Source organism: Vanellus vanellus (assembly GCF_965231255.1).
Source record: "Vanellus vanellus genome assembly, chromosome: 1".
NCBI lineage: Eukaryota > Metazoa > Chordata > Aves > Charadriiformes > Charadriidae > Vanellus > Vanellus vanellus.
Window position 1 is genome coordinate 134,239,983 of NC_138905.1, and position 26,041 is coordinate 134,266,023.

Below are 26,041 nucleotides of genomic sequence, written 5' to 3' on the forward strand. Positions count from 1 at the left end.
TATGGATAACAATCACAAGGATGAAATCGTAAGTTTTCTCTCTAATGCAACTTTTTTAAAAGTCTTTTTCCACTTATTCACAGACCAAATGCAGGAGTTCTAGGTAAGAATAGCATATGACTGCTAAGAAATGGACTTAAGATAACATCAGGCAAGCTTAATTCTGCTCCTCACTATTTTTCAGCACTTTTACCTTCCATATTTAATTCTTGAGCATCATTTCTGTATGTATTATTTATTGCTTTTAAACAAGTATCCTGGAAACAGTAAGGTTCAGTGTCCTCAGTTCTCAGGAAGCCTGGGGAAGTTTTTCAATGAATAATCAAAACAGGATCACAGGGATCCCGTGGCATGTGGCAGCCATTTCAAAACCACACCTCAAAATTTGGAGCGGCCAAAAGTTTGCCAAGGAAAATTCCAACCTTTGCCTCCAAAGTTGTTTTTAAAAATGAACAAAAATGCATCTGAGCCTCATTCTCCAAAGCATTTGGTTGAACACATCCCACAAAGTATGAGGCAGATAGCTTACCAGCCCAAAGTTGCGAACAACTGAGAACACAGCTTGTCATATGGAAGGTGCCTTATGTAACTTTATACCTCATCAGATCTGCCTACGACATATATTTCCAACGACCCTTCTTCCAGAATCACGAAATGCCAACACTAAGGTTATCTCTCCTTCAAATAGCACTGACATATGGGGTAATTTAGAAGTGCACAACACACGATCCTTAAACATCTGTTTCGTAAACACAGAATAAGCAGATAAGGTGAAAAAGCCAGATATAGCTCAAATGACACTTATCCTTTACTGCAACTATTAAGCATATACTGATTAAAAGGCAAATGGTTTCAAAGGGTATAAATACTTGTCCTAAATGTTTACAGTCAGTAAAAACTCAGGTGCATGATACTTATAGCCCTGCAGAACCCAGGAAAGATTCATAATCATCATCATCCCCTTTCCTGGAAAATGCCTTTCTTTTTCTACAGCACAATCAAGCAACATATCAAAAATAACAAGTCCTGGTCATGCTTTGTAGCACTAATAGAGCAATTACATAAACTATTCTTCTTACTCTTATTCAATCAGCAGACTCTGCAAGACGAAGTGCTCATTATTTTTTTTTGTTTCTCTTTCTCATGTAATTTTGTCCCTAGCCAGCCAAGTGCTCTTATTTTTCCAGAATTCAAACCACCAGTTACATATTCAGTTACATGCATTTCATAAAGTCTGAAACAGCTAATCAGCAATTTAAAAAAAAAAAAAAAGGAAATAAGTAGATTGTTATAAACACACTACCTCTTTAAAACATTTTACATTGTAACAGCCCTTTTTATCCAGTCTGCTTTTAACTAGGGGGTTGGATGTCTAAGGGTCCCTTCCAACCCAAACCATTCTATGACTCTATGAACTAGAGCATACATATTTCATACTTGCCCAAAAACTCCAAACAGCCCAAAGAAAAAAGCAACTAAGAAAAATATCTAGGATCCATAACTGATTCTTGGGGTGAGTGGGAGGAAGGACATTCACCCTTTGCATACAGAGGTATTTACTGCCTTTGGCATACCCACAGGGTTTTCTGCAGGTCTGTATAGAAGATCTACTAACAACAGCAACAACCATTTTCAGAGTGATCTATATGAGCCATCAGAAAGCCTTTAACTCCTTAGCTTCATTGATCTGGTGATGGACTTCAGGATTTCCTTCTCTCTGCAGTTAAGTTAGCTCATGCTGAAGACAGGAAGGCAGATGATATATAAGAAGAACTTTAACTTGCAAAGGGCAATATTAAAAAGGGTGAGTAATTTTTCTGTTGTGAGCATGCAGGATATTAACAATAAATCCCAACTCCAGTACATACAAATCCCCACTCCGAAATGAAGTCTTCCTCATTTAGCACTACAGTGATTAAGTCTAATATTCACTATTACTGACAAAAGCAGTTTTAAGATCTGGCTAGTGATAAGGGCGAAGGAAAGGATTTCTGTGTAAGAAATGGCAAGAAGATGAAATGAAGATAAAAGGTATAATTCTTAGGAGGAATTGAATCATTCATGGGTAAAGTAGGTCTATTTTTTACATTCATTTGCATATAAATGTTTTGTGTTAGTGGTAAATGATAAGTAATTTCATGCTGTTAGTGCACACCAATGTTTTCTCTGCCAAATAATAATGCTATTTCATCTGCTGCAATCTTCTAGCTTTACAGATTCAAATATACGGTGTATAAAAAATTCCTGCGCCGCCATAGCAGATTTAAATAATTAGCATGAAACCAGTACTGAAACCAGTATGCTGTACAAAGCAAAAACTGTTTTGTTGTTTAACCAAACTCTACTGTACACGGAGGCAGATTCCCTGAAGACATATTTTGCAAATTCAGCGGGACTTTACTAAGTCCTTTGTTTAAGGAAAACTGTAAAGCATCCAAAAGTTATTTGTGAAGTTTTCTAAATATTCTTATCTTCCCAGAACAAAATATTTCCCACTTTAAGGTCTCCTTTTAAAAAATATTTGAAAATGTTCAAAATCAAATGAACTTAATTTAATCTTCATGAAAACAAAATCTATGTGGTATTTCAGAGAAGCAAAGCAAAAAAAGAAATCCTCATGCATTAAGACATTGTGGTGATTTATCAGGTAAATTAGATCACTTTCTTAACTATGGAACAAGAAATCTTTAGCTATGCCTGCAGAATACAAAGACTGAAGACTGCAGTGAGGCAAAGGGTAGCGTTTTCTGGGAAAAATATGATACCAAGGAGACATAAAATTTAGAGTCCATGGACACTCAGAAAAATATGGTCATACCCAGTTTTGAAAAATGAAACTCCATCTCATGACAAAGAGATGATAGAAAAAGAATTATGTGCATTTCTTTGCTCTCTGCAGCACAGTTAGGTATTTAAGGAGCTACAAGACCTCCAGACGCACTCCAAACCTAAAGACCAATACAGTGATCCAATGGTATTATCTAAGCAACCTGTTCTTCAGTATGCATTTCTCTTTTCACAAGCATCACCTCCATCTTTCCTCAACTTACTTTCTGTTGGCATTGTTCATTCACATCCAGTTCTTCAAGCAATAAACAGAACCAATTTCGTTCAGTAACTTTGCTTCTTAGCTGGGTGTCTTCTATCTACTGACATTAACAGCATATTGTGCAGACAATGTTCACTCTCAGAGTCATAAGACCGATGTCTATAGCTGATGCCCAGGCGTCGTATGCAGAGAGGCTCCTGCTTATACTTATTATTGCTCTAACAGCCAAGGCCAACCAACTTTGTTATTTGCCCCGTTGGAGGGTCGGAAGCAGAAAACCGCAGTGGGGTTGCACCTGCAGGGAGGAGCGGACAGGACAGGTGACCCAAAACTGACCAACAGGGTATTCCATCCCATCTGCCTCATGCTCAGTATAAAAGCTGAGGGATCAAAGGGTCAGGTCTCTCTTTCTTCAGTGGCCGACGTTTGAGGAGGACTCCGTTCATCTGCCTGTGATCCCGATCCTGAATGCAGATCCGGAATCCAGTTCCCGTCTGTCACTGAGTCCAGCCTGGGACTGCCCCAGTGCCAGCCAGTGTCGTGATAGTCATCCCAGGAGCTTGATACGGTTTTGTATATATTTAATTATTAATTTTTATTTTATTATTAATATTCCATTAAAGTAGTTTAGTTCCTTCTAAACTCATAAGTCTCTTTTTCCTCCTCTGCCTCTCTCTTTGAAGAGGGGTAGAGGGGAGCATCTGTCGGTCCCATCTGGGTCTCCCAGGTCACCAGTTGCCGATTTGGCCTAAACCACGACAAGAAGCCATCAAAGAAGCTAGGCTGGTCACATTTTGCGTGTGGATGAAGGTCTGCTACACTGTTGTGTGTTTACTGATGTTAAGCAGTCTTAGACTCACTTCACCACCGCACACATACTGAAAAGGATCATGCTGAGGCTAAAGCTGGGTGGTAATTTTTATAACTGATGAACAAGTGTATGTTTTATTTCCTGAGAGTAGCCTGGAGAAAAAAATACCATGGTACCTAACTCAGTACAGTTTCTCCTTTGTCTCTAGAGCTGGACATGCAGTTTCTTAGTTTACCATTTTTCAACCAGTTTTTGAGATTTTGTCAGTATGAATAAACATGCACATCAACATCAAGTAGGAATCTACCTGTTGGTGCCACCAGTGGATCTTGGTTTCCTGTCCCAGTTTGAATAGAAAGGGAAGGACAAGAGACTTGTCTTGCTGGAAATAAAACAACTCTACAGGCTTATATCCATCCTGGTGGCTTTTCGATCGAAAACCATGCAACAAACTTAGCAGCAACGAAATACCATCACAGACCTCGCTACTTCTTTCTTCTAAGCACAGAGAACATTTCATTTATCTTGCCCTTTCTGACATATGGATTTTATTAAACACAAAACTGCTCTGAGGCAAGAACATGCTCCCACCTTCACAGACTGAAGGAGAGAGGGAAGAGACAAACCAAATTAGTTACACTGCCCGCTCTCTCCTGGAGCACGTTCAGCTTCAGTGATGGTATGCACTATGTACGCCCCCACCATTATCAGCGAGCGTGACCTGTAACAGCAGTAGCAGCTGGGCAAAATCTTTATTCCTCCTTCTCTGAAGCACCACAGGAAAAGAAAACATGTGAATCTCACCCACCGGATGCTTGCTCTCCTGTCAAGAGCACAGTATGGCAGGCTGGTAGCCAAGAGAGACTCTACTAAGATGAATAGCACAGGCCACCATTTGTTCTCGGATCAGCTAACAAGCACTGGAAGATCCATTTGTTGCAAGTGCTTATGACAGGAGGGGAATACTGTGAGAGACCACAGCCACCCACCCACCTTCTGTCAAAAATCAATAAAGAACATCCTTTAAATAGTGCTATCAATCATAACCGGTTCTAAACTATTATTGCTGCAAGCGGTTTGTCTATTTAGCACTGTTCAATAGCCTCCACCTGTGTTAAGGAGGTCCCATGCTCTCTCCACACCAGCCAAATACGCTTGTCCAGGCTCTCCATCTTCCTCCAGGAAGAAAATGTTGCCCCATGAACTACAGACACGCAACACAATCAGGTGCTTTGCCATTTGCCATATCCATAGCTGACAGGGCAGAAACTGCAAGTAGAAGTTTACCCCTGGAAAAAATTCTGGGAAGGGGGCAGGAAGAAAGCAGCTCTTAAAACACACCAGCTATCAACATGGCAGAAGCCTTCTTCATTGATGGCAACTCTTTCTTGGAAACTCTCCCCCTGCGGAGTGGGAGCAGGCATGAACACTGGGAGATGGTTCTGTCCTCAATGCCAAAAACTGTTTAGGTGGTCACTCACTAACTCGGAGAGAATGTGGAGGAGAATCAGAAGTGACAATCTTTTCAGTTTTATTAATGATTAGTTTAAAATCAATCAGAGATTATGCTTGCAAGGCAAAATGAACGTTATTATTCCTACCCCATCATGCCACCCATCATCTCCAGCTTCCAAATAGATGTTAACTCAGTTGGATGATATACTTGTAACTCATGCCAAATTTCATCATGAAACCTCTGTCAAACTCTAGTGAAACAGAAAAAAATAATCAGATAATTTTAATTTAAAAAGCCTTGCAGTGACTACCTGCACTAGCAGTTAACCTATGTTGGAGAGTCATAGGCTTAAAGTTCTCCTAAACAACACAGTCAACACTACAGGCTAATCAGAAGAACGGGCAAGCACTAACCAGGACAAATATTTACTGACGCAATAAAAAAAGGAAAGCCTGTATGTATAGGACCAGTACAGCCAAAAAGGATTGTCTCCGAGTTAAACTTCCTAAGAGGTTTATCTGATTGGTGAAAAATAAATTCAAATTAAGTCCACTAAAATCAATATAACAATCAAATTTTGTATCCCTGAGGAGCCATCAGAAGCCAATCATGACATTGTAAAAACCTCAGCTTAAATTAGAAGCTGTGATCTGAACACATGCTATTGTGTTTCAGTGATAAAGTTTCCTTTAAGATGAACTCAGAGAAGCAGTTGCACTCTATGTGCAACAAGGACCAGAAAGGTAGAGTTGCTGCATGAATTAAGGATGCAGTGTTAGCCTTTGCTACAAATTCCTTATTTTATATTCAACTTAGTTCCATACACTTTTGCTTAAGATAAGGGAGCTACAAAGACAAGTTCGGTTTGTTTGTCTAAAGATAACATCTGTAATTGCATACCCGGGGAGAAAAAGAAACTTCTGCTAATAAACAAGGATTTTTCTGTGCAAATAGGTTGTTTTTTAGAGACACAATCTGTCTCCCTGTGTGCCTGGTAAAAACGGTCACCAGTCTTCACCCTAACTTAGATTTTGTCTCAGTTAATTAAATTATTTACTTTCTCGTTTCCTTTTGCACTGTCTGATGAGAAAAGTACTTTGTGAATAACTATGTTTCCTTCTATATCAGTAGCATTATTTATTTTACGATTGCATCCTTTCCATTATTTAAAAAACAAACAGATGAGTTAGCTTATTGCACTGAGCCACTTGGCAATATTATTAGAAATATTACTCTAAGGAAAAGAATCTAAGATGTGTTTAAAACCAAATGTCTTCTCGTATGGAAAAGCTTTTCTCCCCCTTTTTACTTTTTCTTTTGCTTTTTTTTTTTTATCTATTTGTTTTCACTCTCTTCATTACCCCTCACATCTATCTCCCAAAGATGCAACAACAGGATATTCAGAAAAGCTGCTGCACACCGAGAGTCCACAAGCCCTTCTGAAGAGCCTTTCAGCCTACCATCTTTGATTGCCTCTACTGGGATTCAGCATTCTTAAAGCGGTTTCTGAGGCTTGGAAAAGTACTATGCATTAAAAATCCACAAAACACCACTTTAGGCAGTCAAGTACATCTTAGCAGAGCTGTTCACAATCCTTCCTACAGTGGAGAATGCAGAGAGTGTGCCCAATCTATCACTAATCTTTACAGGCAGACGCAAAATGCTCATAAGAAGGGTGAAGTCAGCACCACACCCCTCACCGAGGGGATAATCCCAGTTACGCATGATGCAACCTGACTGAAAAGACCATTACCAAAATCCCCCTGTATGCTCCACCAAATCTGTACGTATTATTTACACAGAAGATAATTATTTCAGTATTTAATCCTTTCTACTGTGAAATACAAGCAGCTATGTTTCAGCAAGCTCGAATCTAAAACATAATTTGCATGAAAGGATCAGTGAAAAATGACATGGTTAATATCAGGACATTTTGTTTGTAAAGGGCAACCGGTACTCAATTACTGCATTCACATATGTAACCGTTTTATATTCCAAGCCAAACTCAGTCTAGTTCTTTTGTGATTTCGGATGAACTTTTCTACTACAAAGACAGAGATGCAAGCCTTAAATCTCTGATACCAATTTATTTAACAAGCACCAGCCCATCAGTAGATATTGCTCTTTATCTTGCCTTTGGTTTAAAATGCTCAATTGTTCATACATGACATGTCAGGAGTTTCTTGAACTACTTAGATAGTCTTTAGGACTAGAAATTTGAATACACAAACACTGTTCACCCACCCACCCCCCGTTTTCCCCCAGGAAGTTTACCAGTGCGCAGAGCAAGTCTACTGCTTCCAAGATAAGTTCCTGGTGGCCAATTCGTGTGACTCCAAGATCTTCCAGTTCTTGATGAGTAATGCGTAGTAGCTGGTCACCACTAATCTTCTCTCTCTCAAAGTTCTTTATATATTGCTGCAGGCAATCATCAAGACCTGCAGAAACAGGGCAGAAGAAGGGAAGACAAAAGTTAGCAACATTTTGTACTGCCATAGGAAGCAATAATCGGCTGGAACCAAAAATCAAGCCAAAGGAGAATATCTTTCAGAGGAGTATTTCAATATTACAAAAAAATTCATGCTACACAGATTTGGAGAGCTATGATAGCCATGGCTTTTCCACCTGTGGACAATACCAACCGCTCCTGAACCCCAAACAGAGCCCTGAATTCTTGTAGTATACTGCGCTATGAATGCCTATCTGGCAGCCCCTGATAACAGGTATGTTAGAAATGCCTCCATTACATCTGGGAGGGGAGAGAAGAAGAGGGAACAAAGGCAAGGCTTGCATCCTTCTCTGGGTGCAGCTTACCAACAGGTGCTGTTAATTATTAAGAGGCTGGAAACAAGGGAAAGCAAGGGACAAATTTTTAGGGAATAATGAGTGTGAATATGCTTCACGCCACACATCCAGGAGTGACTAGCTATCAGTGCCTCTTAACCTCTCTCCCAGCGTAGCTGGTACTCTGCCATGGTAGGTCGCATGATAGGGAGGGGCTGCCAGAGATGTCCTCTAGGAACCCCTCTCTTCATGGGATGCTTGACTACAGGGCCCCATGCAGCAACACACAAAACTGCAGTGCATAGCATCTCTCCTACTCCAAGACTGTTCATACTCTGTTGAGCCACCTGAAAGTTCATACATCATGCTAGCCCCTAAAACAAGCTGCAAAGACTCTGGAGAACAAGGCAGGCAGGCCGTAGCACTGTGAATGCTTAAAGCAAACCCCAACTGCAGCAGCAGATCCAGCTCAATGTACCTCAGGTCAGAAACCGTAGTGAGTCACTCATGGCACACAAGTGCTTACTGAGCATAAAAAGCTACTAAAATCAAGACCTGGGTGCACTCCCCAGAAGAGAGTAGTCGGGGAGCAGAAAGAGTCCTGTTGTGCCAAAAAAGATCCTAGAAGTGCGTGCAACACATTTGCTCAGGACACGGATGAGTGCAGGGTTGTACAGTACCAGGTCTTGCTTTGGGGACCACCCTTATTCTAGCTATTCAGTTTGATTATCAGTCTAATGACATGTAGCTGACTACACGTTTTTGCCTAAAGCAAAAAGCACTGCAGAACATGAGATAATCCATCATACTTCTCTTTCCCAGCAATCTTTGCCTGAGCCAGACCAGTACAGGGAAGCTCTGCAGTGTGTGTAACCCTATGCTAAGGGGGTAAAGAATACTCTTGGGTATTTGGTGGTCCATCTAAAATTTGTGTCTGAATACCTTCCAATGGATCAACGTGACTGCTACCAAGTAGGAGGATTTGACAAAAACCTGAATGCGTTAATTTAGCTGCTTCTTGACCACCCTTCTGATGGTTGTCTTCAAACAATCCCTAGTGCAGAAAAAACATCTACTTGTTAGGTTGCAAGGAGACAAGGACATTTTTACTTGCTAATGAATGTCTGAAAAATCTGAAGATACATGGAGGTGAAAAGATCAATCTGACTCCTGAGCCCCAGCTGTGTCATAGGAGCCCCAGCTTATAGCACAAAGCTGCTCTGAAACTGGCTTTGTTGCATTTTTGGTTCTCATTTACCCCTTTTAGGATGTCACCACACCTCCGAAGAGACTCACATGAGAAATATGATGGTACTGCAGGCAGGGACGCCCCAGTGCCAGGCCAGCCTGCCATTCCCAGCTCGGCCCCTGGGCAAGCGTCACCCACACCCTGTTCCTGTTGCAACACACCAGCACAACCTTCACATTGCTTTAACTAGTAGCATTCACATACCAAAACTAAGCCCCACGCAGACACGCTGTACATCAAATACTCCAGGCCCAACACACAGGAGCAGGTCCCCAATTCCAGCAGCCTCCGACCACATCCTTCCAGAGCCTGTCCCCTTACTTCCTGCCTCTGAAACAAAGCCACTTAAAGGTCTAGGTTAATCAAGCATTTGGAGCTCTGCCTTCCATTCATTCCCCTTTCTAATCAAATAGTTGCTCAAATCAGTCATATACGCTATTACAACATATTAACAGAGAACAAAAATGGTGATCCAGGACTGATCATGGATCACATCTCACCACACAGCCTGGTTCTCAGATGTGCTTGACCGGCTTGTGAGGAGCTAAAAATTGTTGCCTAATTTTCCAACAAAGAAAATACAAATGGTTAAGCTTTTAGTAAGAGCAATGATCTACTAAAGCTTTTGTTCTCCTAAATTTCATTCCCCTACAGTAGGGGAAAATGAATTATCAGAACCACCAAGAATGATCCATGAAATGACTTGGTTGACACACATATGCACGGAAAAGAGGACAGAAACACTTAATAAGGTCAAAACAACACAGCCTGCTGCCTTGTGGGGTGTCCCACTGTGTTTTTGATACTTTTCTCCTTTGTACTTATATAATGAATACTCTGCCTTTGGCCTTAGAACTGGTTGTTAATCAAAAGTAATGTTTCACTGTAAAACAACAAAATACACGCATAGTCGGTGTGATGTACAAGGGGAAGATCTTAATTTCTCTCTTTCTTAGACACCATTGGTTCAGAACATGTCAAAGAGTATGAATCCTGCATATTCCCAAGGCATTTCAATGGGAGCCCTCAATTCATCCAAATGCTGCCGTCCCTCTCTTACATTGCTAGGCAATGCTCACCGTTATTAGCAAACAGACAAGCAGCAATAAAAATCAGGTATTCTTCTCTGCCTGCAAGGCCATTTATCAAGTCACGGTGCTATAAGAACCCATTTAAACATTTAAATTTAAGTTGCAAAAGGAAATAATTTTTCTCAAATCTTCTTGAATCCACTTTACTTGCTCACACACACACAAGATACCATTATCTTGAATTATCTGATGTGAGCCTTCTTGATTTATCCATGTTTGTACATATTTTCTCCTAAAGCCCTTCTTAGCCCAAGTTTTCCACCTGATATATTAATTGCATGTTTTTGCAAATGTTTTACAAGCACAGTCCAATGTATAATGGCACTTTTTTTAAAACAAATTGAGTATTCTTGACAATACATAAAACATTCCATTTAAAAATGTATTAAAAATAGGCAATAGATGTGCTTTTGCTAAATGACTAAAAAAGAAGGCAGTAAATACTTCTGATATTCCTGAACTTAAGTCCCACACTGCTTACATAGACTGCTGAATGAGAATAATAACATTAAAATATTCAACGTCACCAGGTATCAAAAAAATGAATTCCCAGCTAAGAGACTAGCAACACAAATCCAGAATAAGACATGACAGATGCACTTAATAAACACTTACTGACAGTTAATTCTAAATAAAGCCATTACTCTTCCTCCTCCTGCTATCTATGTATTTTTGTCATTCAGATGTAATCTAGACAGATGCATGTAGTTCATATAGAGTAAGAAAAAAAAATTAAGAAAACAAAAGTATTACTGACAATTGCTTGACTCACCAATTTCGTAAAAACTGCAGCCAGGAAAGAGCAAAATAATTTAACCGTAGATTGCGTGACATTTTCAGAATAGCTTGCCACAATTACTTCCCCTCATTCCCTAAATAGAACATCCTTTTAAAGTAATTTATTTCTGTCATTCTATTTCTTAATTAAAGAGCAGCAATTCTTTCTGTAAACAAAACTCTGCACAGATAGGAAATAACAATAATACAAAAAGGCCGCCAGCACTCCTCACCCACACCTTCTGTCCCCAGAGCCACAGCAGACAGCGGTGTTTGCCAGCAGCTGGCCAGCTGCTGCTGCGTTCAGGTCAACAGGAGGGGAGCTGCAGGGAACGGGCGTTCCTGGCTGATAATGCCATTTAACTTGGGACAGGACAAGATGTACCAAAAAACATCAGGTGCCTGGGGTCCATGGAAACACGCTGGAAACTAACAGGGAAAGCACAACTTTAAGAGCACTCTGTCTTTTACGACATTCCTGCAAGTCAAGCATCAACCCAACCGCAATGGTTTTCTAGCCATCAAGGTCTGCTCCGCTTCTACCCTCGGATGCCCTCATATCAGAGGATGTCACACAACCTATGTACCACAAGAATTCCAGCAAATAACTCAGTTTGATGCACTATTCCCTGTTCCTGGCCATGGGTGCGATTAAGGTTGCAAAGCACCGAGCAGTCCTGGATATTTCAAAAACAGTGGCCTCTGTCCAAAACTCAGGTTCATTACTGTATTTTGGATGCACAAGGCCGCACAGTATATCAAACAGGTTTTGTGCCATCAGTACCCAAGTAACAGTCTCATATTCAACAACTCTCTGCTCCTTATCCAAAATAACCCCAAGATTTTTTGAGTATATGTAAAGGCACAGATGTTCCAATAATAACAGAGTTTAAAGAAAAACCGTATGAAGGTACTCCTCTTCCTTTTAGACCTACTCCTTAAAGGAAACAGTACATAATGTAACCTTTTTTCCTTTTTTTTTTTTTTTCTTGAAAGATTCCTTGTCTTGTGCTCCAGAAATAACAGAGACCTCCAAGGACACCAACTACTCAAGAAGTACTCCTCTGCCCTGTATGCTTTCCACCTGAGCTTATAAACCGCGGAGTCTGGCAATGCTTTCCAGATCCCACTATACACTCATTAACTGGCCAGTTTGATCGGGGCCTAGAAAAGCATTTAAGATGTTGAGTTAATACATTGCACACCTCTGTCAGCTGGCATACCCCTGAGGTGTTACGTACACAGATGGACTATTCTGTGCATCAGCAGAAAAAGAGCAACTCTTTTCATTAAGTTTAAAGCAAGCTCTACCTCACCTGTGGAACTAAACAAATAAAAAACAATAGCAAAAGTAAAGAAAGCTCCTCCAAAAGAAACTGCTCAGAAAAGTCAGTGCTTCTTACATTAAAAACCTTCTCTAGAAAAGTTTCTCTTACAAGTAGAAAATACTAGAACTGTGGGGTTTTTTCCCCTGCTCCGTCATTGAGTTCTACTTTGTGTGGCCAAGTCAAAGTTCATCAAATCATTAACAATTTTTAATAGCTCACAGATGTGAAACCAGGCATATTTCTATGCAATGAATTCCTTTTATTACAATGGCACAGTAGAAACTGATCAAGAAATGTTGGGGTTTTTTTTTGATCATGCAATTTTCTGGAATAAGATAGCAAGATGCAGCACTACCCTCCCGGGCAATCTTCCATCCTTGCAGTCTCCTAACTAATAACACAACTGCACACTTCATGATCTCTCTGAAGTATTGTCTTATTTTGATGTGTGTAACAGGTTATCTTTTGAAACAAGCAAACCAACAAACTGACTTGCAATTCAGCGTCAGAACAGGTTATGCACATCTGTGGTAATTCAAACTCAAATGACCCTCTCCATGAAATATATCCTGAGGTTCTATTCCCTCAGTCTCCTCCTCCTCTGTGAGCAGTTCAGTCTCTCCTCCCACCTCTAAGAGACTAAAAAGTATTAAAATAGTCTTTTTCTATGGCTAGATTGGAACTAAAATTTGTAATCAGCTGCTCAGATATACGTAAGAAGATACAGTTCTAAAAGCAGTATTTACTAAGTAGAATATTCTTCCCCAAATCAGTGGCAAAAGAATTTTACCGTAAGATTGGAAAACTACAGTGAAAACAACAGAGCTTGTGTCCCTATCAGCCTTCCTTTCAGTTTGAGGTTAAGGGAAAGATGATGAACATTACAGGTTTAACTATCATACCTGAACCTTTGACAAGGGAATATATTTTTATGCTCCCCTGGTAAATCAGAAAGGGGATGCAAACTGACAACTTCCCTTAGCAAGTCCTTGTTCTGTAAACCCACTATTTCCTGAAAAGCAATAACATACAGGCAATACATGGAATAATTTTGCACAGGAGGGAAAGATACACAGCTTTCTTAAAAAAAAATAAGTGAGAGGTCCAGGGCTTTTCTTTTTCTTTAAATATCAGGCAAACAAATTTATCTTTCAATCTGAACAGAAAGAGCGTTCCCTACCCGAACTCCATCAGTTTTACACGTTAACAAACACAAAATCAAGCAATGGACTGTAGCACAGAATTCACCAAGTCATTAAAAAAAAATAATTAAACCAGAGTTTAATGTAGGCTGGGCATTTATGCAGCACCATCCAATGCCTTTTCAGATTGAAAACTATTACTTGCAAGATTTTAACCTAAACTAGTGTGATGGAAAGGACCATTAAAACATCAAATGTTCAGAAAAAAATCACATTTGTTTTCTCCCTGCTCACCATTAAATATGCATTAAATTTAAGCCAACTATTCTTAAGGACTGACCACCTTTGAAACTGCACGAGTCTCTGTAGGCTTCAAACTTAAATGCTCAACTAAATTCCTGATAAGTTAAAACATTGTGCTATGACTTATGCATTTGCACCTAGGCTTTGTTAATCCAGAGCTTGTAGGCTACTAGCCTATTCACTTTAATTATACAAAAATAACAAGCTTTCCTTATGTCAAAGAGCAAAACAAGCAGCCAAGAAACTTCTCCCTCTCTTCCACCTTGAGCAGAAAGCTGCTCCTGGGCGCAGACACCACAGGCAGCAGTTCTCCCCACCGCAGCAGCTCCTGTCTGGGGTACACACTCACGTTTCCTCCCTAGGAGGACCACCGTGCAAGAGGGGAGACTAGGAAAGGCCAGGCTTCCCCCCAGTCTGTACATGGGAGATGGGCATTTGGAAACTCTCCGTGTTCCTCGGTCTGAATGTCACCACAGAAACCCGGAGCAAGCCAAGGCAGCCGCTTCCCCACCTGAGAGGCAAAGAGAATTCTCCTCTGCCCACGTAAAGGATGCTCACGTAAGGGATGCTCACTGCTTCAGGGTCTTCAGCACCTCCTGGGCTTCATATGTGACAAACAGATGTCACAGGTATCAGTGCCAAAAGACGGAGCAAAGAACAGAACAGTTTAAGTGCAGTAGATGGCGAATGCCTACTGGGGACGGGATGGCTGCAAAAAGTAATGCCCTACCCCAGATGAGCACTGCAGGTCAGATGGCAAAAGGAACACCAGAGGCAGCTTTCCCTACAGATCAGGAAAAAATTACAATGTATTTAAAACTGAGGGGAAAAAGAATTAATTGCTGGCCCCAGATTTATGAATGAGTACAGGATTTGGAAAAAAAAAAGAATTGCCAAATGCCTGGATTACAGCAGCACTTGCAAAAGAGCAGGACAATCACTTTGTGCACTGGTTGTCTGCAATTTCAGGCAAAAGCCCTCTAATTGCAAAACATTTTTGTGCTTCACTCTATAGAATTATTCTCTCTCTCACTCCCTCTCCTTCTCTCTCTGTTTATATCTAAGTCAAAGAAAATCCCAAAAACATTAAAAACAAACATTAAAAATGACTGAGAAGACACAAATAATTATATATATAATATAATTCAAGCATAACATGTATTCATAGAATATAGTATAAGATTACGTTTTCCATGTGCAGTTTAGGGTAGATGTACTTTTATTGGGAAACTTCAACTGTTCATAGTCAAAACATTAGCTGAAATGTACTGCTAACTAAAAACTACGTTTTCAGGCAATAAAAGAGAAACACAATACATAAAAAAACACCCCACTTTATATCCACTGGATATATATTACTACATCCAGAAAAGCATGTTAAATTGGTAGAATGAAGAACTCGAAAGACAAGATGTGAACATGAGAAGCAGCAACGTAATCCAAATTCAGCCTCTCCTGACGGTAATACAAATGCTGAGGGCCCGGACTAGACCAGAGGCTACTGTGTACAGCAGTGAGGTAAATAAGGGAGGTATCACACTGGGCTCCTGAAGAGATGCGCAAAACAAAAACTGAAAAAGCAGCATATTTTAGACCTTGCATTGTTCTGTTCTTTTTAAGGTCCTTGACAGGACAAGGGCCTGTGGTCGGTCAAAGGAAAAGCCACCAGGGAACACGGAGATGGCATTATGCCGGGTGAGAACTTGGGAGTCAAAGAGCATATTTGCAACAGCGATAGGTTAGAAACAGAAGTCTGAGGTGAAAGTAGTACTGTCTCAAGTCACTATGAATTCTGTAATTAAAAAAAATCCTGTTTGAGGAATCTAACTCTGAAGTGTCTTCTGTTTCCGTGCCTACAGTACACTCTCTTTTCACAATCGTGAACTCTTATGAGACATGGATAGATTAATTGTATGACCACGTTGGCAAGAAATGGCAATTTTGTTCATTGCAGAAACATCAAGACTGAGTGGATCCTACGTGGCCCATCAACAGCTCTACTTAAAGAATTTCACACTGACCAACTTTTAAAAGTGTTTTCTTGAAAAAATAAAATGAAATTTTAAGAAGTACACACAGAGACATAAAGTGTACATGTAGACTAATTACAAGCGTGATTTAAAGATACAAAAGACCAAATTGGTTGCAGTGTCTAATAGGATGTATTTTCAATAAAATCAGTCCTTGCTGTTAGACTACTTATAATCGGGGTTTATAACAGCAAGTTAGACTTGCTAATTACACGAATAATATCCAAAGTGTTCTGTTTTGCTGTTGATAAATGTAATCATTCATATTTCTCTGGGCTCTTTTTGTTTCCATTATGCCCATCTGTATAGCAAAGCCTTTACGCAAGCCATCTTTACGCAAGCACATACAAGTTTTGCAAAGTATCTGAAATCTTAAAACACAGATAACACTGCAACAACCAGTGCCGAGCTCTATTTCTATGAAATTCAAGGATTAGTATCCCTGATTATCAATATTGTTCTCAATGTACGAAGTTATAATTATTGTTATATTTAGGACTCTTTATTATTGGATTACAACGACCACATTGTTCAACTACAGCTGTGGCCTTTGCACACGAGAAATGCTGAAGTGTGCAGAAAAGTTAGTGCGGCTGATAACGGCAGTGGAGAGCTCTTTGCCAGTGGAAAGGAGAGGAACTTGCCAAAAAACCCACAGCATCATTAAATATCAGGAATCCCTCAAATGAAGCTAATCAAAGGAATGAATCCATTTACTCCTGATAAACACTACTACACCCAACCGCAGGGGCCTAGGGCAGCCACAATGGCGACAGGATGACAAAGTGTGCATTCACCCTCATAATTCCATGTATAAAATGACCGACTTTTAAGCTCGGGGACAGAAGTTCAGCACACTTTCTGAGGCATCTAGAGATAAACTGGAAGTATCTGAACTGTAATGATTATTTTTCCTCCCTCTCCCCCCAGGAATCCTACTGTTATTCTGAACAAAGAACATATAGGTTAATGGGGGAGGAGGGTGGGGTGGCGTTTAAATATCGTGTTCTACCAAAACCAGAAGTTCTACAATAAGTTGTCCAAGCATTATCAAGACTATAAGGCTAAAAAACCTGAATTAAATACTCCCTTAAAATATCAAAAAGGAAATCCCACTGTTGTCTCAATTTTCTTCCTACTTAAATCTATACCCTCTTGATTTTTGAAGCTGCTTTGAGGGCATGGAACATACCGTCAAAGCTTTGCAAAAAGCAAGAGGAGAAAGTGGCATCGTCACTTTACATGTAATAACATATTTTTCTTATACACAAGAATCCAGACAGTATAATTTTATTCAGGGCCCCATGATGCTAGAGTCTGTAAAAAGCAATACATAAGGAGACATGGCCCTGACCCAAGACGCTTGATAAACTTCTCTTTCTCCATGAAATTCGAGCTGGCTAGCTAATAAAGGCAGATCCCTCAAAGCTACTTTTATTTCTACTCTGTTTCACTTTGCAGTTTTCACACTCTCACAATCACTCTCCCTCCCATCTTTCACATGTGCTCCAGTTTGCAGAGTACCTCAGGAGAGGGAAGTCTTCTTGGATCCAATCAATGTTTAGCTTCTTCCTCAAAGTACTACGTTTCTGCTCCAATTATCACATGTAAACTAGAATACATTGCAACTATCTTGGCACGTAGGCATTTTTCAATCAACATTATAAAATTTGGGTTCTAAATACCACTAACAGCTATTTGATTTGTGTTTCATCAGGTAATTTTTTTAAATTTCAAACACTACCATTTTTCTGCTCTAAAATGATTCCTTGTACAACATCTGTCTGCATCACTACCACTGTGGAGATTCGATGTTTTCTAAGAACTTGCTACCATACATCAGACTGTAAAGATTAACTTTTTCACTAATGAGTCCCCCCCTAAAATATAAAGCAATTTATGAATGAGTACAACAAAAAAATTCTCAGCAGTGTCCTTCTGACTCCAGAGTTTCTAGAGATTTATCTTTGTACCAGCGCAAAGCAACTTTACAAGATTCAAATTCAGCTTATTGCCAAATACATAACACTCTGGTGCCTGCAAACAAAAAGGCTACACCACTGGTTTACAAGGGGAGAACAACCGTCCATCTAACAAAAGAAATATGTGGCTTTATTACTTCTCCCACACATCTCCCAAGCAAGCAGCGAGCACTGATGATATGAAGGTAGGCTGAAGTAAGTACCACCAGGTTCAAGCACACCACCGGCGTAACAGGACCAGCGAGGGTGCAGTCTGCTCAAAGCAACCCAGCCCTCCATCTGTCCCAGCCCTGGGGCTACGGCTGCACATGTCCAATCACAACTGCACTAATGCACAGCACCTGCCCTCCAAACAATTTTGCACCACGTAGCAATGACAAACTACCAAATTCCCAAATATGACTGCAAGCATTGAAATGCAACCACCATATCCCCCAAGGATGGGAGGCTTTGTCTAAATAGGTGTGGTATTGGCTTCTTCGACAGTTTAGAAGAGGCTATAAAGCTGGAAAAAAAACAACAACGCAGGACTTAAGATATGAAAGTCTTTATTTTCCATAGCTTTTCACTGTCTCCCATGATTATCTGCAGCTGCGCTTCACACTAGCACATGACTATAGGACGTAAAAGCCATCAAGTGTCCAAGCCTACAGCAGGCAGACAGGAGGAAAAGTTTCTTCAAACTCTGAGTGAACTCCCTCCCGTTCATTCTTTCTTCTCACAACGCCCATGCAATTCCCAGGCTTGGAGCTCTCTTTAAGCAGAAGCTCGCACAATTCAGCATAGTGTGAGATTTGGGATGGTTTAAGGGTTGTGGGACGAAAAAGCTGTACATCCCCCTCCACACGACAAAGAAACATCTGTAACTTAAAATCACTGGTCAAATACTTTGATATGTGTAGGAGTGCCTTGAAGAAGAAAGGGAAAGCTACACTTCTAATATTCATCACTACCACCACTTCACATATGATGTCGCAGTAACCGTCCCACCCCCCCCCCCCCGCAAAATATAAATGAATCCTATATTAAAGGGAAAAAAATAAGTATAATATGTAAGATGGTCAGAAGATGTTTATGTAAGCCAAGCACACCCCTGACATTAACCAAGTAAGTAAATAAGTACTGGTTGTTCTTTCAAATGCCTTCCCATGTTTGCATTTTTACAGCACACTCCGGAGCAGCCACATTAAACACACTGTTGTTGTCACAAGAAGGGCACTCCTCACTCCCTCACATGGGCTAATATATGCTATTACGCAAAATAGTCAAATAAGCTCTGCCACAGCCTTTATTATAGTTCTTCACCACCAAAACCAGCTTTGCTGCCAAGAATTTATTATGTCAGAATGCATCCTTTCGGAGCAAGCTGGAACACCGTGTCCCCAAAGACATAATACAACAGTTGTTAAAGCTTTCCTTTACCTCAGTACTTTACACTTTCCCACCACTAGAGAGATCTGTTAATGGTTCAGATAAAGCTTATAAGATTTATTCAGTGATGCCATCACACAGGATATGCGGATTTCATGCAGCACAGCCGTGTGGTTAAAAGCAACGCAATTCATTTTGCAGCATGAGCAACTCCTCAGTTTTGCCATGCTTACACCGAACCTCTCTCTGGAGCAACAGCGGACAAGATGCTAAGCTTGGCTGGGAGTGCTTACATGATGACTTCCACCCATGTTCCAAATTATTCTTCCTTCCCCTAGATTTGATTTTCCTTCTAATACCAGCAAAATCATCCAGCGTTCACTGGCTCTAGCTGCCTTCTCCCAGGAAGGATTTCAGAATTAAGCCAGAACCCTAATGACGTCACCCATAATCAGACAGAATACGTTCAAGTAACTTTACAAACAGTCCTACAAGTACAGCTTTATGACACTCCGATACGCACAGATCCTGTGTATGTTAAGAGGTGAAAAACATGTCAGCTTTAAGCTTCTTGGCTAAGACAATCTGCTTCAAATTATATTGAAAGTAGAAAGCTTTACAGAAAAGTACAAGCAAGGACAACTTTACATGCCTGCTCTTCCCTCGTGCTCGCTAGAACAGAAGAACACATTCCATAATGCAAAATCTACAATACGAACTGTAAGCCTGTAAAGTGGGAACACAACCCACACAACTGGATCATGGAAAAATATACTTGTTAGTTTTTTATTTTCTTCCGCAATATACTTTTTAAAATAACGTTGTCAGCTTTGCATAAGTTGTAAATACATAAAAATAAATAAATAAAAAACAAACTGTTGAAGTGACAACCTCAGTTACACTTTAGCTAGTTTCTCATTTTGCATAATCACTTGCTCATACAATTTATCCTTATGAGCAAAAAGCAGTAACTAGGAATTAGACCCTTCAAAGACTGAATTAATCTACAGCGACGTATTAGTCTCTTTCAAGTCTCGTCAATGTTATATCTCCTGGAAGGAGAAGTGAACCTTCACATGGAAAGTAATGTGTACATGTGTCACACTAAATTAATAACAATTTGTTTTCAACTATTAACTGCATAGAACTAAATTAATGATATGAAACTGCTGTCCCTGAAGCTCTTCCCCAAAGAGAAGATGAGGTACTTCATTAAATATTAGTATTACACACTATATAACTTAGTAGCACTAAACTGTAATGTTTTGCACAACCACTTTATAATACACACATTTAGTTAACCAATTCAGAGGCCTAATGCTGGGAAACCCAAAGAAAAAACCTGATATCCCAACCTGATATCCCCACACTTCACTTTGCGGCTGTTGCAGGGAACATTGAGGGAGGTGGAAGATAGGCACCATGCTCGGGCCTCCCAAGCAATTCTGTAGAAAGCAACTTCTGTAGAAAGAGGCCAGAAACATCACAGAAAACGCGCCATCGGCGAGAGCTCCATTCATATGGAGCCCTCCAGAAGGCAGCACAAGGTAAAGTGACCCTCTTGTGCATTTTGCTTAGCCCTACTCACAAACAGCCTTGCCCCAAGCCACACAGAAGGCATGGCAAACTAAACCAGAGTTGAGATTTAACGAGGTTGCAGTTCCACAAGCTCTGGTATATTATGTGATAAGATATGGCGACAAAAGAAAAAAAAATAAAAACATATAAAGTTTTTCCAGTTAATTAATTTTGAGCTTGGGTTTCCTTTGTGTGATCTTCATCCTTTATCCTGCAATATCCCTGGCTGGTAGAACAAAATACTTGTATCAGTCAGTGTGGGATAAAGTGTCCCAATTATGGATATTCCTGCTCATTTCCACAAGACATCACCATGATGTAAATGCTGTTTAAACGCTTCCTCTGTTAGCTAGATATAGCCAACTGTACTATACTTCTTGGTCTTGCTCTGTATCTCCTGCCCACTTAAGCATTATTTACTTTCCATTGAAAAGTAATGGAGAGGGTGTATCAGTATAAAAATATTAAGTATTTTCGTTAGCACCTCATCCAGACCTATTCAAAAGCTGGGGAAAAAAATGAAACCAAAAAATAAAATAAAAAAAAAAAAAATAAAAAATTAAATTTTCACTCTGCAGAGTTTAAACAGGACTCATTATATGTACTAATCTTCCTACTGTACGAGAGATTCCTTATTCCATATTTATTCTTTAAAGTGTACCTGAAACATAAGGTGGATGTCATTTCAAGTAGTCATAAAAGCTTAATGAATTAATAATAATTAATATTTTGATCACGGTAATTCTGGCTGGTTTTGCATGCCTTCCTCCTTGTTGCTAAAGACTGAAGGAAGACTGTCCATGTTACCTGCCACAGACTCATTTGCTCTCATTAAATATAAACTTTCTGAACCTGAGTGAGACTTAAAGGGTGGGGATTTTTTTGAAAGACAGAGGACATATTTATTTCAAGTATCTGTTCTAAGGTATCAAATACATGGTTTCTACCTTCATTTCCAAATGCCAACCAGTCTGTTAAACACGTATTTATCAGCTGTATTCTGATTTTGCGCTGCATCACGTGCATCCTAGTGTTTATGTATTATTTCAGCCTCCTGTTAAGAAACAGTAATACCTTTAAACTCTTCAGTTCTTCCAGAATCTTGTCACTAAGTTGAACTATTTCTGAAATAACATGGCTTTTAATAATAAAGCATGCATGAAGCACTGGTAGGAAATGGCAATTCTAATCCTTATAAAGATAAGGTGCAATTCGCCTTCTCACGACAGGTTCTGCTCTGCTAAGGTCCGCTTCAGAGCCAGTTCTCTGCATAATGGCCAGTTTCAGAACTGTAACAAGGAAAAAAGTGGAAAATGGAAAAAAATTCTGAAGCTTTAATATTAATAGGTTAATCTTAAAATGTCAACAAGCTGTTGGTATATTTTTGAAAAGAAAAATAACAGTATAGCAATGTAGGACATACAGATTTCTGGGGCGGTACTTTTTAACAAGCAAATGAACACCAAACTTTAGGGTGAAACTGATGGGCAGAAGGAGATTCTGGAGACTTTTGACTGGAGTGGTTTGAAAACGCGCTGCCCCAGTGGCTCAGTCAGCCAATCTTGCAGCTGGACAGTGTGATTCCTCCCTGAAGACCACTGCCTTCTGCCCAGCTGTCCCAGGCTCCCTCAGCTGGAACTGCAACATTCCCATCTGCAGCCCACTGCCACAGGAGTACCATGGGTTTCGCACACCAGCAAAAATTTGGTTGGTAACACCCAAGCACCAGTGGTGCAATCCTTAATAGATGAAAACCTGTAATAAGGCTTGAAATATATATAAACACACCATACTGTGTGCCAGCAAGACTATGTGGCCAACCTGTGGTTACAGTTAGATAAGAAATCTTAACCATGGACAAGATTGTGGGAAGAACCCAAACCACCATCTTCAGCAGATGGGTTTGTTAGGATTCCCACTTGGAGAACCCATCTTACCATCAAACTAGAGGCTGTGTAAAGACCAGGTAAGCTTTACCAATATCAAACGTTACTCTCATTTATTCTGTTCCCAGCACCACCACCAGCAAAAATTTTCCTCAGCACATCTGTTACTCTACCAGCCCAACCCACTCTCTTCTTTATTTCCTCCTTTTCTCTGTGGAACCTAAACAGGAATGGGAAAACCATTTTATTCTAGCATCCATTTTTCATCCTCCTCTCTCTCCCTGCATAGCTCCAAGGTCAGTATCTCCTGCAGCATACGGCTTTCCTAAGTGGCAGGAGCAGTACAGCAGACTGACAAGAGCCTCAATGATTTAGCTGTTGCATGAGAGCCGCTAACATCAGCGAAGCCACCCAGAAAGAGCGTTACTAGGTTCACCTTACTGCCCTTACTTGGAAAATCTGTGACTAGCAGTAGAGGTATTAAAGTAACTCTCCAGATAGCAGGCTGGCGATATTATGCCGCGCCAGGACCAAAAAGAAAATTATGTTTCTTCTACACAAAAATTCAAACTCTGAGCAGCCCGTATGGATCCTCCCTCCTTATCAGGAGAACTGTATCTCCACCATTTGCAGAGCGTATTTTGTGATAACCTCTTCACATTGTAAGCCCTTCTTTGACAGACAGAGCAGTGCTTTGATTTCCAAGCATTCAACAGGAGATCCTATTAATGAAACATTTTTAACCCACGCCGTTCAGGTAGGGAGCGATTTGCTAACATGCGTCTCACAAAGTCCGAGCACCACATTAGTGTTGGGCCCATCTCGTCTGACACAACTTGACACTTCAGTCATACGTTAACCTCTGAAGCATCTGTTCCATAACAAACTGTTCTATGCTTGCCAAGAACCTAAGCACTGCCTTTTGGACGAGTACTGCTAAGTTGCAAGCCATAATTTAATACTCATCTGACATTGATGGTGACCCAACATTTAATGGAGCTTAATGCTCTTCTGATGCCACTGATTAAATTATTGCTCGGTAGTCCACTTTCATAATCTACAATTTGCAAGGAAGCAAGACAGATATACAGGCACTGTCTCCTCTCACATCAGTGAATCGGTTCACTGGCAGGGAAAGGTCCCCTAATTGAAGTTATAGGTAAGTACACTACAGTGCATCATTCGTCAATACAGAATTTTGTTCAGATGTTTAAGCCAATTACATTATTATGAAAAAAGCAAAGCATGAATTATTCCCAAGTGCAAGGGGAAAATATGGGTAAAAGCCTTGACCCAGCATGTGCAATGACTTCATAACGTCCTGAGCACTGTCCAGGAAACTGGGTCCTCTGGCCAACAAGAGTTTCTATTCATTTTCCCCCGCTAGGTTGTTTAACAGCTTGGTCACTGCTTAGACACAGCTGTGCAAACAATCTCTCAATGTTTGGCCTGATGCTATTGAACTCCATCCCAAAACGTCTCTCCCCTCCTTTCTGCACATACGCTGAGGAAGGCTAATTTGGATGCAGAGGATTATAGGCTTTCATAGTCCAACTTAAGTCTGTAGATCCTAACATTTTAGAGTTTTGAAAGAATTTTAATAAGTAAATCAGCAAGTTTCAATTTATATCTAAGACAGCTGGTAGCAATGGTAGTTTCTAAATCATCTCAAGAAGGCCTATTCCCATCTTGAGGAAAAAAATGCCCCGTGAATGCCCAAATGTTTTAAAACAATTAAAAGAAATCAAACAAAAGCAATGAGAAAGTAATCTTTTAAAAATGCCTTGGATGAGAACAACTAGAAGAAGTTTCTGAGGGTACAGACACAAAAAACAAGAACTACCTTTTTTTTAGCTTCCCAGAAAGTAAACCCTGCACCCCAGATAAAACAGAGGAACAGTGTCTGTACACAAGTACTTTTGCAGGACTATGCATTATTACATTATTTTCACAGTTATTGGCAACCCAAAACCATACCACCCTCAATAAAGTAACTAAGTACACACAAATTGAATGCTAGACGCTAGCACAAATGCCATATCAACGCTGCAGAAATAAAGTAGTCAAAATCAGAAAATCCCCAGAGTAAGGTTTCCAAGGTGTACGTACCTCAGCTCCACTGCAGTTCTCAAATATGGGCCTCACTTCTGAGACTGGACACGATTTTAACTTCAAGCATGTGAATACTCCTACCGAAACTATAGAGGAGATCACGCTAGTGCTTTATGTAAGGGTGGGTTTGCGCATCCTGTTAGGCGATCAAGCTTTAGTTCTAGTGGGAAGTTGCGGAGTTACTCATGTCCTTTCAGCTCTCAGCGGGCAGAGACTAAATAGTTTAATCGATATTATGGAAGGTACAAGCGTCAGACTTAAATATGCCCTTTACAGTCTCTCTTAGAAATTAACATGATTACCTTAGAATACTGTGAAAGCCTCAAAAGCATTTGGAGATATTAAAGAAAAAGCTTTTCCATTAAACACACAATATTAGCCAGTGTAATATGTAGAAGATATTCCAAAATTAATTCTAGTACAATTTTATATGACCATAAGGCCTATTCACTTCTTCCTTCATTTTTGTTTGGGGGTTTTTCGGGCGTTTTTTTATTGTTTGTTTGTTTTCTTTTAACCAGAAATGTTTTAATATTGGCAGAATAACTCGATTCCCATTTTTTCCTGAATTTGGTCTTCAAGACTTTCCCACGCTGTGTATTAGAAAAAACCCCAACAAATTAGCCGGTGTTTTGGGCATACAATAGCTGGTAATTAAATTTCAAGGAGTTAATCTTTGCAGAGAACCTCAAAACCTAACACACGGGAAGAAGCTCTCCAGCTCAAACCCCGCAGTGAAATCTCAAGCGGCAGAGTCCCAGATGCCTCCTTCTGAGGTGCTTATAACGTCTTACTGTTTCTGAGACCATAAGACACTTTGCCAAGGATAAACATATTTTTAGGATTCTACAAGCTGTGAAGTATATACAATCCTTCTTCCCTTTTTTAGAAGAAATATTTTCTGTATTGTCAAGCCCACAAAAATGTATTTAGCTCTACCAATAACTGTTCTTTTTTTGTTTGCATCTTACTCTTCAATTTCACTTTCCTCACTGCTTACCACCAAGGTTACAATTCAGCCGGGCCTGCAGAGAGGTTGGTTTTTTCCCCCCCTCACTGTATGAAAGAAGCTAAGCTCTAGAGAGAAGAGGA

At 40.1% G+C, this 26,041-nt stretch overlaps 1 protein-coding gene across 4 annotated transcripts in view; it reads right to left on the bottom strand.

Moving 5' to 3' along the window:
- The window catches only part of CNKSR2 (connector enhancer of kinase suppressor of Ras 2), a gene marked incomplete at its 5' end in the record, with an annotated part of 219,304 nt that overhangs the window by 174,660 nt on the left and 18,603 nt on the right, over positions 1-26,041 (bottom strand). For all 4 annotated transcript variants that reach the window (XM_082491745.1, XM_082491744.1, XM_082491743.1 and 1 more), the window contains one exon: positions 7,591-7,754. In XM_082491745.1, the coding sequence (XP_082347871.1) occupies positions 7,591-7,754 (164 nt within the window). The remainder of the gene's footprint in view (positions 1-7,590; positions 7,755-26,041) is intronic.